Here is a 16,554-nt window from a genome sequence, read left to right as displayed (position 1 = left end):
TTATTCTGCCCGACGTCTTGGTAACCAACGGAATCTAATCCGCGCGATCGAATGGAAAGGTTATATGCACTCGCTTGCTCGCTATCATCGCGTATCGAACCCTGAAAATAAATTTTGTCGCTCGTACAATTTGTTCGTGACAAGGAAATGCTGAGAAATATTATTTCATACACAGAGTGACCCATAATTACCTTAACACCCGGAAAGGGGCGATTCCTGAGGTCGTTCGAAGCAAGTTTTTCCTTAGCGAAAATGCGATCCGCGGCTTTGTTTACGAATTATTAACTAAAAACAGTGGCCAATGAGAGGCGAGATCGGTTGGCGCTAGGCTGGCGAACTAATGAGCGGAACTGGAATTCGACCAGTTCGGCAGCCTAGCGCCAACAGATCTCGCCTCTCATTGGCCACTGTTTTTATTTAATAACTCGTAAACGAAACCTCGCATTGCATTTTCGCTAAGGGAAAAGTTGCTTCGAATGGCCTCAGGAATCGTCCCTTTCCGCGTACCAACACAATTATGGGATACCCTGTACAATAAGCTTCCCTTAAATGGATATCGATGACTATCGTGAAATCATGCGCAGACTTATCGGAACAACTGATCCTGTTTTCCGAGCGCAACGCGAGTTACAATTTTTCTCGTGTAATTGTAAATTGTAAGATCCGAGTCGAAAATTAGTGTACCTTTCTGCGTGCACACGTCGGTCTTGGAATTTCTCAGTCCCGAGGGACTTCGGCAACGTGCTCGATACTACAGAGATTAACGGGACCTGAAAATGCGTTCGGTATACATACGTGTTCCAGCCGAGATCGATTGTCGTACTGCGACACTAGTGTTGGAGTTGGCACAACTCAAGGGTTGCCGTTCACGGTTGGCCCTGAGATCAAACCCCCGGATCACGGAGACCTTCCAAGATGCTCTCAACGTTCAAGAGTAAAGTTTGATCGAATTTAGATACGACCGCGTTTACGACCCTTCCCAGCCATTCGCAATTAGGATAATGTCAGAATAAAAATAGCAGCGGTATCTTGAACCCGACGCAACGAAAACCTCCGTACCCTTTCCGCCTCGACTATCCACCTTCGAAGCCATAGTCTCGTTGTTCGCAATTAGGCTAATGTGCCGGAATCGAAATAACGAACGCATTCTGAACACGTCGTCGAAGCCTCTGTACCGTTTTCGGTTCGACTTTTTTTTTCTTAAAAAATACTTCGTCAACTTAACCGTCTCGAAATCCTCCAGACCCGAGTCTTAATATTAAAAAACAATGAACATTGTAACGTGCAAATCCGAACGGATTGGAATAAAATTAACCTTGTCGGAGAAAAAGTATTTTATTAACATGATCTACGTCGACTAGGACTCCCCGCGATTAAACCTCCGATAATTAAGAGCGAAACAATGAGGAAATCAATTTCCTGAAAGATCGCTCGAAAAAGTTGACACACATCGAAGCCTCGCGTTCTCTCGATCGATTCGCTTCCTTCGTCGAATCAGGATCGAAATTTGAAATTTCCTTCGCACGCGCGCGTATTCGCTGTCCCCGGTGGATAAACCGTCGGACATGTATTTACGCGAAAACGTTGTTTCCGCGCGAACAGCCGAGCCCGGCGAAATAAATTTTTGCATCGACATCGAGAAACGGCTGGGTCTCTCTGCGCGGTAACTCCGCGGAACGAAACCGTGCCGCGATAAATTATGTCCGAGCATTACAGAGTCATCGATAAAACGCGGGAAACGGTGGCGTTAATATTTCATCGAACTCTTAAACGGCGGTAAGTAAACAGTGATACACGATATATTTCAGAATCCGCGCAATGTTGCACGGGCAATAAATAAGGCGGTAAATCATCCGTTGCTCTGGATCGTTGCTGTGCTCTATTTGATCCTTGTCTATTGTTTCGATAATCGTTGCTTCGATATTCGCCGACTTTCGCCGAATTAACGTTCTTTGCGCGAAATGCATCGTTCTAATAGCATCGTTTCTCCGGTGCACGATAATGTGCATACAACTTCGAACGTGTGTCGTCTTCGAAGCTGCACGCTTGACTATTTGACGCAACGTTTCTATCGCGCGTGACGTCAATTTTTAATGTACGATGGAAATTAATTTTCCGTCTACTCGTTAACGATTTTCGCTCCGCGTTAGACCTCGACTTTCGAATCGCTGTAACAACGTAAGAGACCCGAATAGAAAAAAGAAAAGGAGAAACAACTTAATCGCGATAAAACCTCCTTCGGCGTGTGCAATTCGGCTCCGAGCCGCACAACTCGTCGCAGGGCGGATTTGTCGAAACATTTCCTCTCCGCTTGATTACACCGCGGAATTGGTAAGATGCCGTGGAATATACGAGAGAAACGCGGTAAAATATAATGACGTTTAAACTTCCCCGCTTGCAGGAATTGCTACCTTAAAACGACAGCGGAATATTTATCTGCCGCGGCTCTGTTTTCTGCCCCGATGAAACGGTCGGGGTGGTATCGATATAAATGTCTCGAGAAGAAGGACGCACGCGATTTTATTCGACTCGCGTGTTGTACTCCCCAACACGAAAATCTATTCCCTCCGAGTCGATCTCGCTTCGCGTCTGGCGTCGCGAATTTTTATACGAAATTCAATGTCGTAGAAGTGGATAATCGTTTCCTGCATCGATAACACGAACATCGACATCGTGAGAAACAACGTTTTCGTTTTTATTTTAAAATTAACCCCTTAACGTGCACGCTCGAGTTAACTCGAACGCGCTAAACTGGCCAAACTGTGCACACTCGAGATAATTCGAGCGGCGTTGTACTTTATATTATTATATATAAAAACAATCGTTTTATTGATATTTATCATTTACATGGGATTGTAAGCTATAACACTTACTTATTCAAGTATAAAATATATCCTTTTTCTACTTATCACTTACGACTTATCTCTTCCTTGTGAGCCGCTTTCCGACAGCGTATTCAGATTCAGATTCGCACAGTTTTCAATATATATTTTACTCAAATATAATGTAAAATAAAATATAATAATAATAATAATAATAGTAATATTCTGAAAATTAGAAATCATACCAATTGTATAAATATTTAATATTTTTGTATTTTTGTAATTTTCTTGCCAAGACAACGTTCTAAATTGTGTTTTTTTACATTAAAAAAAATTGATTTTTTTTTACCGGCCTTTTTCAAAAAAACTGTGCATTAAGTTAAACTGCAAGAAATGAAACTCGATGATTACGAATTGATCAGTCCATAACAGAAAGGTAACGTCGCGAACGCGATCGTTGCCATCGTCGGGAAATAATCGTATTACTCGCATGCGCAACAGGGGAACGTAATTTTCATTAATTATAACCATTTGTCGTTTAATTATCTTGCACACAAAACGGAGGACACGAGGGAGACAAGCTGAGAAACGTTAATTCGAAGTCCACCGGACAAGAAACAACACGAAACGTTGTTGCAATTAACGCTTTTACTCACATTTTCGAAATCCCGTGTTACCAAGACCACTGTCAGATTCCGTGCACTCGTGTGCACCGATTACGTAACCACAGAAACGCTTGAACTCGTCGCACACACGCGAGATTTCAACAATACCGACACCCTTGTTATCAAGCGCACTTGCAACTCCGCGAAAGGTGTCTTCTTTCGGATCGCACTTCCTCTCGCTGGGTACGGTTAACCACATAAACTTCGACTCGCTCCCGTTCGCGAATTCTCGAGCGTTTAATCGGTGTACGCGTTTCATTGCGTCGATCGTTTCCTCGGCGCACTTTTACGACGCTGAATCGATCTACTTTTCTTTAAAAAGAAAGAAAAAGAAGAAAGAAAAACCAGTGCGAAAAAGTAGCCGGAACGTGACGATATTTTTCACAGATAACTTAACACCACGTCGGTGTTCCGAGTTTCGGAATCGTTCCTCGCGTCGAAAGCGGCTTCGCGGCGGGAAACACGTGAAGCGCCGTCGTTGCAACGCCGCATGGCGAAAGTGTCATTTTCAAATCGCGATCCAACGAAAAGTATAAATCCGTTCTCTTCGCGCGCGCGTCGTTCCCATCCTCTCTTCTTTCGTCTTTCTGTCGTTCTATTCTCGTTGCGTCACTTTTACCGCGGTCCCGAAGTTCCGGGCGCTCGCGTACACGTGTACGCGAAAACCTTAATCAACGTTCGACTCCGTTTCTTTCGAACAGGAGCTCGTTAACAGCGTGCGCGCGGCTGCTGGATCGGACGTTTCTACCGCGAACGTAACATCCTCCGGTCGCGATACGGAACGGAACGGAACCGAACGAGGAGAAAGAGAGAGAAAGAAGAGAAAGGGGAGGAGAGCGATAGGTCCACGCTGTTTCGCGCAGCCTCGTGACAACCGCGAGAAAACGCCGGTAGAAAAGAGACGCGAGACGGAAGTTGTTTTGATTCACGGTTTACTTACCATGCAGAAGAACTTCAGCCCGGCGTTACGCCCGCGCACGTACCACAATCTAAGAAAGCTGTACACCAACGAATCGGACGATCGGAGGTAAGAAATCCGTGATAGCGCTCCGCTGTGATCCTGTTTGTTGCAGGAGAGGTTCCTTCGGAACGCACGCAGGCCTCGACGACGTCGTCGTCGTCGTCGTCGTCGTCTCTTTCTCTTCGCCTCGTCTCCTTTCGAACTGGTCACCTTACCAGGTACAAAACTGACGGACGGACGGACGGACGAACAGGACTGCCGGCGAATAGAAAAACGTCACACGCGTGGTCCTGCGGCAGTGAGCAAAAAAAAAGGGGGGAACGTAACGCGACGAATCGAAGTCAAGTGCGATATGCACGCACGAGCAACCGTACGGCGCGCGGGTTCAGCGGCCGACTGAAAGGATGCAGTCGCCTTTGGTCCGCCATGGTCCGCTCACGGACCCCTGTGGCCCCTCGTGGTCCGGCTAACCCCCCCACCACCGCGCGACTAACAGAGACAAAGCAGCTGCGCGCGCACCTACACATTTTTTGACCCTCCGCCATTCTCCCTCCCCTCCGAGCCGCTCTACCCCTCCCGCTCCCACTCTGCCGCCCTTAGGCTCGATCCACCGTGCACCGTCCCCTACGTTCCATCGTACGGAACACGGGCACACTGCCTAGCGATGGAATCGATCCGGTGCACGATGCGATAATTCAGCAATCTAGCGGAACAAAATTATTACACGGGGGAGTAATCTAATTTCCGGTGGTTTTGTTCGTTTTTCGAACAGTGGGAAACATAATGCGCAATTTAACCCTTTAAGTGTTTCGTTTCGTTTTTAGAACGTGCACCTGTGTATGCTCGATTCGTGTTTAGCTCTGCGTCGAGTACAATCGAGAATAAGCGGAGAAAGCTCGTGTTGTATACGCTTTGCATGCGTTTTGTCTTGGAATTAAACGTCGAAAGGGTGAATCGCGATGATAATTATCATATCGATGTACGGGCTAATCTGCTAATCGGCCTTCGCGATGTGTCGCTTGAAACGACTCGAAACACTAACCTATGTTCCACGGTCATTCATCTTCCCGCAATCTATGAAAAAACGTTACCAAAAATACGCGATAATTTTATTCATTCGTTAAATCAGAATCATTTCCTTAATTCAGTAATTAAGTATTGTTTCTAACCGCTTTTCTGCTTTTTGCAAAGTACGTAGATATCGAAATACGATAATCGATGCATTTCGATTCGTTACCTTTGACCCATAATCAATGACTGAAATATGCAGTTTTTGGTACAGAACACAACTCGGTTCTTGCTTATCCTTTTTGCAAGTTGAGTCCTGTAAATGAGTTTCCCAAATTGACCACATGGTCGCACTTGCATCGCTATCGTCCAATTCTATTGGACAATTTGAACGCTGACTCATCTTAGATTTGAATTCGAATTTGAAAAATTGATAATATTCAAATTTCCAATGAAATATCCTTCTTATAGCAGACGTTTCCCGCTAAGTATCGTTCAATATTACGAGAGAGGAATCTATTTGATGAAATACCTTAATAAGTTGTAACAATGGGAGATAATGTTCAATTGAAAAATTACTCGACCCTTCGTAGGAAATCAGTTTTAATTCAGAATTCCTGTTCAATTAATGCTTGCTGATAGTTTGTTAATACAAACACTTGCATTAAGAAAAAAAGGCAAACATTTAAGCACCTTGCATGTTACATAGTCACGGAATTTTGTGTTAAACGGTATTAAATTCCGATTCCGAATATCTACGGAAATATGTACAAACATGGTCGGAGCAACGAGTGACCGACCGCTTGCGTACAACTATAAAGATTCCACGTAATACGAGTTTCCTTCTGTTAATTACAGCATCGAGGGAGTATTATGATTTAAATAATGGATTCATGGACAATAGATTAGCTGACTTCACCGAGAATGTCGGCAATTCTATAACGGTCGTAGCAGTATTTCTCATTATCCCTTAATATCTTGGAGAAACCGTTAGACGTTTAATTCTTCTCATTTTCTGTACCCTAAGAACGTAAAAACAATGATACGTACAACAAAAAGATTTTATGTTAGATAAAACGAATGTCTCTCTGAAGGCTACTCTTTCCTTACAAGTTTGAAGCAACTATAAAGAATTAATAAGAATTAATTTGAGTTTAACAATTAACAATTTATTATTATTTATTATAATTTATTATAATTATTATTTATAATTTTAACAATTAATTTGAGTTAACAAGTTTGACAACTATAAAGAATTAATAAGAATTAATAAGAATTTTTAACGAGTACTTAACCAATTTCCGCAGCTTTTCCGTTGCATTCAATTTCTTATTCAATTTTCATATTACGTGGACAAAGTCACTTATTCGCAGTTCAATTAGATTGCATAAGCTAAAAAGTAACCGATGTTATTTTTTCATGAAATATTATTGATTTCAAAGCGGTTCTCCGAAAACTGATATTGAACATGAGGGTGTTGCTCCCATTGCTAATAAGGCGACGTACACATCGCTGCCAAGGAGTCCTTAGTCAACACTCTCGCCCGCATGCTACCGCTCAGTCCCTCCTCTTTCTTCTTAGAGGTCTCGTCATAGGCCCTGTTTACACCCCGCGAGAAGGAGAGACTGTTACCGGTCTGGTAGCTTATATCGATATAGGAAAAAGTACCGGCCGATCCTATTGCACTGGCGGAATCGAGGTAACCGCGCTACAATCCGTCGGACCAATACCAATCGCGGCACTAAAATGACGATCTTCTAACGCTAACGCATCCTGATAACGACATTGCTCGCATTGCCCACGACATAAGGCACTGCGGCTTACGCAATAACACAGGACAACAGCTGTATTAATAGCTGTTGGTAACATAATAAATTAAAACATAAATTACTTTCTACTAACCCCTTTTTTATATTCCCTTTCTTGCTGGAAAAATATCCTTGTTTCTTAACATTATCATCCTTAACATTAACATCCGTCATTGCTAATCAAATAAGCGGTTTCGCATTTTTTATTTTATAAGTATCAACATTATAGAGAACATATCCTGTAATAAAAATTGCGCACGCTCTAGATAAATTTAATTTTGTCATTTTGACAAGGAATACTAGTCGCATTTAGTGCTCGATAGGTTTAGCGTTAATTTATTCTTTATATACAAATAGAATTTATTGATATGAAATAAAATGTTTTATTAGTAATACAGAAGTTTTGTTAGTAATACAAATTTTCCTTCACTTCAAAGGGATGAGCTAATTATTAATTCCCTTAGCGCGCTATTATGACGACCTATTCCCGATATAAAACAGTAATTATAATACCTCGTTTCCTAATAATGATGCGCCGGATATCGTGCTTGATTACCAAGGGTTAGGTGCGAGCATCAAGGGGTCATCAAACGAGTGCTTTGATACCGTACTAAATATTATCGCAGACGTAGACTGTGTGAACAATACTTCTAATTATAAAGTGATTTGCATTAAACTTATGTAGAAAACTTTGTCAACCTCGTGTCTGCCACAATTGTATTCAGATTATTGGGAAACGTGTGATAATATATTGTTAATAAATCAACATTTGTCTGTTAACAGTTATGTATAAAATGATTATAAAAACCTAATGAAAATATTGCTTTGAACAAATATTTTTTTGACAATGATTTATTGAACACAGACAAAAAAGACCGTCGTTAAATATGTAATAGTTGTACATATTTATAATATGAAACACTGAATATATACTGATACGCACTAGTTTTAATTTTTCATCCTGGCCAATAGAAAATTCATTTTATTTTACTTAGACAAATAGAAGACAAAATTTAATAGAAAATAGATAACCTAAACGATTTTTACAACACTGATTAAACATTGCGTTAAATAATATAGCTACATGATCAATTTTCGAATATTATAAATATGTACTGTATACTTATCATTACAGTCATAAATTTAAACTGTTTGAGAAAAAAATGTAAACGAATCAGTCGCGCCTCTCAATCGGTAATATAGTACAAATTGTTTTGACATCTATCAAAAAACGATGTTACAGGTTACAGTGGAATACATAACCGTAAATGAAGATAAAGAACTCTTATAAATCACATATAAAATATACTAATTTCAAATGTAGAAAATATTTATACATAAGACGTTTAAAATGTTTATGCTGTTACATTTAAGCGCACGTACAGTATATTAACGTATATATGTACTATAATTGCATTAGCCATACAAAATTTCACTCATTTAAAATGATAATACAAATCCAGGAAAACGTGTTATGATTATATGTAGTAATGAATATAATAAAACGCTTGTTTATTAATATCACATGGCATTGAGTAGTTTATTTGAACGAGTATGCCTAGTGTCGTCTTTGTCAAATAACCTTTCCGAATTTAAGCGTTATCACACGAAGTAACAAAAGAGAAATATATTCCAAAGGAATTACTATCTTCGAATGGAGTTTCAGTAAATTTACAACGTTGGAAAGTTTTAATTACTTGCAAAAAATCTTCAATTAATGGTAGTATTCATTCTTCAAGCTATATTTTAAAGTTGTTTAAAAGCAAGGTAAAAAGGTTAATTGTATAATATTTCGCTTCAATAAAAATTTTAAATATTTACAGCGATTAATGTTATAACAATTGCTTAATGATCATGTTAAACTGCATTATACTATGAAGAATATATTTCTTTTCATCATTTTGGTAAGATGTATTTATTAAATTCTTATTATAAATTAATTAGTTTCTTCATGTTATGATAACTTTTATCAGCAAGTACCATATGTGATAGCATTCAAAGAAAGATTGTTGCATTATATATCGGATGAAGTTACCGGAGGTTCGTACAAATATTATAGCCTAACGTACGATGGTTTCATCAAAATAATATTAACGTCTGAGTAAGTAACAGTCTATAATTATAGTAGTATGTATCGTTTTTGTGTAAGGTATATAAGAAAAAGCTTTTCTACTTTAAATTTTATAGAACCGGAGATGCAGATATATACGCTTCCCAAATAACAACAAAACCAACTTACGAGCCTGATCAATATTGCCATCAGTCTGCTACTTGTGGAGAAGATATAATTCTTATACCTGATAGGTACTTATTAACGTTAGCGTAAAAGTACAGCAAAAGATATTAATAATAATTATCAACTTCTAGCTTTAAAAGACCAGTTAGTATAGGAATTTATGGACACCCGTCTCATAAAAGTAGTAAATATATCCTATTAGTATATGAAACAGCGAATACAGAAAATATTTTTTACGATAAAGATTCAGAAGACGTTTATGAAGACGATAACGATGAGGTATTCTTTGAGAAATAAAAATATATGAAATAAATATGCACCAAACTTTAACGGTTACATATTCCATAAATATAATTTTTTGTATACTAAATACGATCATATTGTTTTATTTCAGGACCATGGCTTATCGATTTTAGCTCTCATTACATGGCACCTTTTAGATACGCTTCGTCAAATTCTGTTTTGTACATGGCAACATTTAGATATACTTCTTTAAACCGTGTGGCGATGTGTATATAATTATAATATAGTAAAAAAATAAATATGTTGGAATACGAGAATCAAATGTTTTTGGAAGTGCTCCATGAAGATGGTCTTGTTATTACTGCAAAGTGCCTACTATTATTTTATTATTGGCCTTTTATTGTAAAATATTCCATATATAATTTATTATTTATTTTAGGGGACTTGGTATAGAAACTGTGTTTATGAATATATTAAGAGCTTATATAGATCCAGGAAACTTGGTTATAGTTCTAGGAACTACGTCTCAAGATGAACAGTACTTTATTGATAGATTAAAAAAATTTGAGATAAACCAATTACCCCGTGTTATAACCGCAGAATGTTCTTCAGATGAAAGGTTTAAATCAATAGTTTTTACTTTGAACAAAAAAATTTGTTTCTTTACGTGTACTTCTAATTCTTTTTTATCTTTATATTACAGGTCGATAATATATCTAGAAGGAGGTGTTTTATTTATATCCGGTCGAATTTTTGTAGTGGACTTATTAAAAAATAGAGTTCCATTAAATTTAATCACTGGAATTCTCGTTTATAGAGCACATAACATTCTCAATTTGTATCAAGAGGCATTCTCTCTTCGTTTATATCGACAAAATAATAAAGTATGTATTAAAAGAAAATTGAAACAGTACATATATATGCAATACAAAATGAAGTGTTATGATTGTTTATTTTATTTTGCATAGACAGGCTTCATCAAAGCTTTTACTTCTTCAGCATTGGCATTCACTGTTGGCTATGCACGGGTAGAACGAGTAATGAAGGCATTATTTGTAAAGAAATTGTATTTATGGCCACGTTTTCATTCGCTTGTACATAATAGTTTAGGCCAGCATAAGGTAACTAAATTATGTGACCGTTGGTTGTATGATATAACATATATTGCGTATTATAAATTGTGACAAGTAATTGTAATTCACAGGCTGAGGTGATCGAATTACATGCAAAAATCACATCCAAAATGCTGAACATACAAATTTGTTTACTTGATCTAATGAATTATGTAGTTAAAGAATTGAAAAGGCTCAATAAATATGTAAGTACTTTCGTTGACTTATTATATATTTATTATATCGTATAATAACATTGAAATTCAATTATAATATATTTTTGCAGTTAGATTTAGATGAATTGAATACTGAAAATGCAATTGCAAGAAAGTTTCACAAGCAGTTGCAATCACAATTAGATCCTATTTGGCACCAACTTAGTCCAACATCGAAACAATTATTATCTGATTTGAAAACATTAAGAGCTCTTCTAGCGTAAGTATTTATGTATAAAATGTTATTTAACAAATTAAGATGTTATTAATGAAAAAATGCTGTATAAAACCATACAGCTGTTTGACATATGAAGATTGCGTGTCATTTTATTCAATGTTAAACCGTTTACGCACTATGGAATACGCTGTAAAAAACAGTGGTTGGTTAATGTTAGATTGTGTGGACGTGTTATTCAAAAATGCAAAAAATAGGGTTTACAATGAGAAAACAGGCGGTAAGTGCTTAGAAATGTACATAAAACAAATTTGCGATCATATTGCGTAATTCTATTATTTGTACGTAGAATTAAAGCCAGAGTCAAATCCTAAATGGGCTGCTTTAACTGAAATATTCCTGGAAATTCAACATCAAAATAAAAAAAGAAAAGACTGCAAAACTAATGACAAAATTCTTGTTTTGGTACACGATCGTAATATATGTCGCCAATTAAAAAATTACTTAACTATGGGTTCTGACGAATATCTGCTATTCGAGGCAATGAAGAAACTTTCTCACAAAGAAATGCAGACAACAAGGTAATAATCAATGAAAAATAAAATTAATCAATTCTTATAATTAATCGTATTTAACTACTTTATTACAAACAGAGAAAAAGAAACTGAAAAAGAATCAACATCAGGAGAGAACACTAATAATGATACAGACGAGAACGAGCAAGATAGTTATATGTTAACGTTAAGTCAAAAAGTTTCTGAAGAAAGCCAATCTGATTTAGCAGAAGAAAAGGACAAACATGAAACTTTATTTGAAAAATGTTCACAAGTAATGCCTTGCTACGTTGTTTAACGAAAATTACAATTAAAGTATTTTACATCGTGAAATTGTAATGTAATATTTTAATAGATCGGAGAATTAGATTTATCCAACATGACAGCGGATGTACCTATCATTTTAATACAATCTTTGAAAAGAAATGATGATCCAATGTCTTTGCAACGTGCTTTGGAAGAACATATGCCAACAAATATTATTATGTATGTAGCTGATATTTCTGCTGTGCGACAAATTGAAGTATGCATAAAAGGAATATAAAAGATTTTGTTAATTTATGACTAAAATGTAATAACACATGTATAAACGAGTATTATTTTGTAGGTTTACCAAAATAATAATCCGTCGATAGATTTAAAAGTATATTTTTTAATCTATGGAGGCTCTGTGGAAGAACAAGAATATCTGACATCGTTGCGTCGAGAAAAGGAAGCGTTTGAAAAATTAATCAATGCCAAAACCGTAATGTTACCATATTTTATATTAAGCTGTTAATTTGTTTACATTACTATTTTGCATTACTTGTATCGTATTTTCATTCGATTTTAGACAATGGTCATTCCTGAAGACCAAGACGGTAAAACTGACGATTGTTTTAACGATACGGTGCAAGCAGATCCAAACATCGAAGAAAATACGCGTAAAGGTGGAATATCAACTCTATCCAAAGTTACCAACACTGTCATAGTTGATATAAGAGAATTTAGAAGTGAACTTCCTGCAATACTTTACACAAGAGGCATGAAGGTTGAACCTATGACATTACTGGTATACCAAGACGCACTTGATTTCCAATTTAAATTATTTCTTAATTTAAGCTCGATGTATCATGTACCCCTTTATTTTCAATTTATAGGTTGGCGATTATATTTTGTCACCAGAAATATGCGTGGAAAGAAAAAGTATTTCAGATTTAATTGGTTCACTATCTAGCGGTAGATTGTACAACCAGGCTGTATCCATGACGAGACATTATGTCCAGCCAATGCTTTTGATAGAGTTTGATCCAAACAAAGCATTCTGCTTTCAGGTAGACAGGTTTTCACATTTTATAAATAAAAAATATTCTCACTTTATTTAAAAAATAACTTTTCTAATTACAGGGACACTATTACGCTAGCTCAGATGTACAAGATATGACCATAACTTCTAAGTTACAACTGTTGACTCTACATTTTCCACGATTAAAACTTATATGGTCACCTGGACCTCATGCAACAGCACAATTGTTCGAAGAGTTAAAGGTAGTGATGCAGAAGCTTTATAAAATATAGTAAATACTCCTCATTCGTATCACATGAAATATTGCAGCTAGGAAAACCCCAACCAGATGCTACAAAAGCTGCTCAGGTCGGAATTGAAGAAAATGATCAGATAGAAGTAGCAAAATATAATTCACACATTCACGATTTTATCGCCAAACTACCAGGTGTGACCACTAAAAATTTGTATTCAATTCTGAATAAAGGACAATCACTAGATCATCTTGTCAAACTTACAAAAGTATGTATTCAAACAAACAACATAATATTGAAGAAATATTTTCATTTCTCTATATGTGTTTTTTTATTTATCTTCGCAGGAAGAAATAACGGAAATGATAGGAAATAAAAATGAAGCACAAATGTTATACAATGGGCTTCATGAAAAATGTTCTGCAGCCGACGAAAAATCGGCTACTACTGCTAAAAAAACCGTCTTTAGTAGAGGGCGGGGAAAAAGACTGTTCACAAAAATCAAGCAATGAAATATGTATATGTAATATACTGTTAAATCATATTTTGCACGTGTTTGGAACTTGTTTGTAATCGATGTGTACTGTGTCAGAAATTATGTGATACAAAAAAGGATTACGATAAAATAAATAAATAAGAAAAAGTTTGTATCTGTATCTTTTCGTAGAGAATAATTTAAATGTATTCAAAGTATTAGAATTAAAATTAAAATCATATACACATACTGATATAATATATAATTTTATTTCGATTATATTTTTATATTTCATCATTCTTGTATGTCATAAGATCTTATAAAACATAATATAGCTTCATTCAAAATAGCTTGTAATAATGAGATACAATTTTCTGAAATCAATAGATTCGATTCAATCCGCTTTGCTTCAATTATACTGTAAATACAAAATGATTGAAATGAATGCATGTATATAAAAACGTACACTTTCAGGGTAATGTCTAATAATCGAGAATTAGTCAACATACTCTACAATTTTTACATCGTCACATTTCTGTGTTATTTCAGATTTTGTAACAGCTTTTGAAGCTATCTTGTGTGCAACTTCCAATATTTTATGTATAGCTTCACGAGTGCCGATCGAGATATGTTTCAAGCAATACTATAAAGTCATATATTATGATATTTTACATGTTACGTTATCTATCTTACAGAAATATGTATATGTAATTTTTATATTCAATTCACCTTATTATTCTCATAACAGAAAAGATAAGCTAAAATTATTTTAGAAATTTCAGAGACAAACATTAATTTTTCTTCTTCAGTTATTTGATTTGGATGAAACTGCAATAATAATTGTTGAAGCATAGCCTCAGTCACGCTTCCAGTACTATCTTTTGGAATTAAATGAATTTCTTCAGACACCCGCATATCCATTCCTACCGGAGTAATATAATGAGGCTACAGAGCAATGTTGGTAAATATGAACTATCTTCTTACATACCTGGTTCATAATCAGATACGAGACAATAAAGACCATTTAAATAGCGTTCTGCCATTAAAACCGAAGCTGTATCACGAACATCTATTTTATCCACTACATTGTCAAGCCATGATGTAATGGAATAAAAATCAAACCCAGTATCACTATATCTCATAGCTTCTCCTTCTGTACATATTGGTGGTTGATGTTTCTGAAACACAAACACATATAATATATAATTGATAATAATGATAGAAATTATGGTATCTATAATATTTAAATTGACATAAATTTAAAAAGTATAAAAATAAAATCAAGTACAATTAATTGCAGTATAATTTGTGAACACAAAATTACAAATTCAAGTTAATAATAATCATTTTTACTGACAAGGAAAATTTTCGATTCTGTTTCCATCTTAGGTTCATCTACAAAGATATATTCTCCACAATCTGAAATTATTATTTCTTTAGAGGGGCGTTCATAATATGTTGATATCTTTTCTAATGTTTCCAAAGTTTTAGCTCCATCCACGAGTTGTCTTTTCAGGATAAATATATTGTAATAACTAATTTCACAAATACGTATTTCTAGAGAGTTACTTTTTTTTTCATTTACCCAAAAGCAACATAATAACAATTCATCCATGGATTGGGTTTTAAGCATACAGAGAACTGTGGTCCATTACAATGTTTTCCATTATTTACCATAGATAAGACTCCGCGACGATCATGTGGAATGCAATAAGACTCGTCAGGTATTGCAATAATATCGTCCACAAAATTCGTATCTTCTTTAGGTGATACAAGTCCTGATGTAAATAAAAACTTGCATAAAAATATAAAATAATTAAATTACTTTTAATACGTATATATGTCATGTTATATCGTATTTAAGTTTACCTCCACATTGTATCCAACCATTTTTTACTATGCGATGCACATTCATATTTATGTAATAAGAATTTCTATAACACTTTGCTACCGCATCATAACCGGTGCAAAGGTTTAAAAAATATTGGCAAGTCAATGGCAACAGATCAGAATATAACTAAATAAATATTAAATTTAGTCAAAATATTTTCTAAAGCTATAATTCTGTGGAAAATCAAAACAAACATGAATTCTTACCATAAACATAAAAGAACCGATCGTACGGCTGTTTATATTAAATGTAAAATAAACATATTTTCTCTAAAACGCACGATATTATTATACATATATAATTTATGAATAATATTATATATAATACCTTGTATACAATACCTTAGATTTTTCCATGAATAGCTTACATTGCTCGATGGCGATTTTTTCATAATATTGTGAACTAACGGGTAAACTAAAGATATAAGATTCACTTATATAATGTATAAATTCCTTATCGCTGCCGAGAAATTTATCATTTATAAAAACTGCAACAGTTTGTGTCAATGACCATGTTTTACCTCCAATTTCCTAGAAGGTATAATTATAACTAGTAAGTTATAATTAACAAAAATGCAACTCAAGAGTAATATGCTTTATTAAATACAAATTATGTAAATATTACCCTTTTTCTGTTTTTAATATATTCGTGCCAGTCGACTTGAAACATTTCCACAATTTGCGGAGGTGCAAATTTAAAAGTCAAATGTTGATATAACTTTTCAGCGCAAATTCTAGCTTTTTGGAAAGCAACAGTATTTATAATACCTACTATTTTTAATCTAATGCGATCGTTTTCAATCAAATTTGAGTAGCAATAAGTTTTAATTCCATTATGTATCATTGTGAGATAATTTATTGTTATTGCTAAT

At 35.5% G+C, this 16,554-nt stretch overlaps 4 protein-coding genes across 9 annotated transcripts in view; 2 read left to right on the top strand and 2 right to left on the bottom strand.

Moving 5' to 3' along the window:
* Positions 1-4,844, bottom strand: part of LOC117221933 (uncharacterized) — a 328,669-nt gene extending 323,825 nt beyond the window's left edge. For 2 of the 3 annotated variants that reach the window (XM_033473283.2, XM_076520738.1), the window contains exon 1: positions 4,428-4,844. The gene's annotated coding sequence lies outside the window, so the exon portion shown is untranslated. The remainder of the gene's footprint in view (positions 1-4,427) is intronic. The other variant, XM_033473284.2, reaches the window with a different exon arrangement.
* A 3,640-nt stretch (positions 4,845-8,484) lies between these two features.
* Positions 8,485-10,088, top strand: LOC117221900 (UPF0669 protein v1g209471-like). Of its 2 annotated transcripts, none has more exons than XM_033473204.2 (6): positions 8,485-9,031; positions 9,088-9,168; positions 9,238-9,365; positions 9,452-9,568; positions 9,632-9,779; positions 9,895-10,088. In XM_033473204.2, the coding sequence occupies exons 2-6, from the start codon at positions 9,139-9,141 to the stop codon at positions 9,994-9,996; spliced, it is 525 nt and encodes a 174-aa protein (XP_033329095.2). In that variant the 5' UTR covers positions 8,485-9,031; positions 9,088-9,138; the 3' UTR covers positions 9,997-10,088. The 2 variants fall into 2 exon arrangements, with proteins under 2 accessions (XP_033329095.2, XP_033329094.2); XM_033473203.2 differs by having other exon boundaries at positions 8,486-8,984.
* Positions 9,972-13,963, top strand: mei-9 (DNA repair endonuclease XPF mei-9). Of its 2 annotated transcripts, XM_033473200.2 has the most exons (16): positions 9,972-10,111; positions 10,183-10,362; positions 10,447-10,627; positions 10,712-10,864; positions 10,948-11,061; positions 11,142-11,290; positions 11,368-11,525; positions 11,595-11,826; positions 11,899-12,073; positions 12,155-12,322; positions 12,407-12,544; positions 12,632-12,850; positions 12,939-13,112; positions 13,186-13,326; positions 13,394-13,585; positions 13,665-13,963. In XM_033473200.2, exons 1-16 carry the CDS (start codon positions 10,044-10,046, stop codon positions 13,827-13,829), a joined length of 2,607 nt encoding a protein of 868 aa, XP_033329091.2. In that variant the 5' UTR covers positions 9,972-10,043; the 3' UTR covers positions 13,830-13,963. The 2 variants fall into 2 exon arrangements, with proteins under 2 accessions (XP_033329091.2, XP_033329092.2); XM_033473201.2 differs by lacking the exons at positions 9,972-10,111; positions 10,183-10,362 and having other exon boundaries at positions 10,492-10,627; positions 10,743-10,864.
* Positions 13,964-14,042: 79 nt separating this feature from the next.
* LOC117221901 (uncharacterized) lies at positions 14,043-16,491 on the bottom strand. 2 transcript variants are annotated; one of them, XM_076520736.1, is made up of 7 exons: positions 16,025-16,491; positions 15,890-15,952; positions 15,662-15,809; positions 15,467-15,570; positions 14,781-14,970; positions 14,522-14,715; positions 14,043-14,435 (listed from the first exon to the last, which is right to left on the bottom strand). In XM_076520736.1, the coding sequence occupies exons 1-7, from the start codon at positions 16,037-16,039 to the stop codon at positions 14,289-14,291; spliced, it is 861 nt and encodes a 286-aa protein (XP_076376851.1). In that variant the 5' UTR covers positions 16,040-16,491; the 3' UTR covers positions 14,043-14,288. The 2 variants fall into 2 exon arrangements, with proteins under 2 accessions (XP_076376851.1, XP_076376852.1); XM_076520737.1 differs by having other exon boundaries at positions 15,467-15,586; positions 15,662-16,491.
* Between the last annotated feature and the right edge of the window lie 63 nt (positions 16,492-16,554).

The sequence above is a fragment of the Megalopta genalis genome, chromosome 4 (genome assembly GCF_051020955.1).
Source record: "Megalopta genalis isolate 19385.01 chromosome 4, iyMegGena1_principal, whole genome shotgun sequence".
Taxonomy (NCBI): domain Eukaryota; kingdom Metazoa; phylum Arthropoda; class Insecta; order Hymenoptera; family Halictidae; genus Megalopta; species Megalopta genalis.
This window is presented reverse-complemented; position numbering and strand designations above follow the sequence as displayed.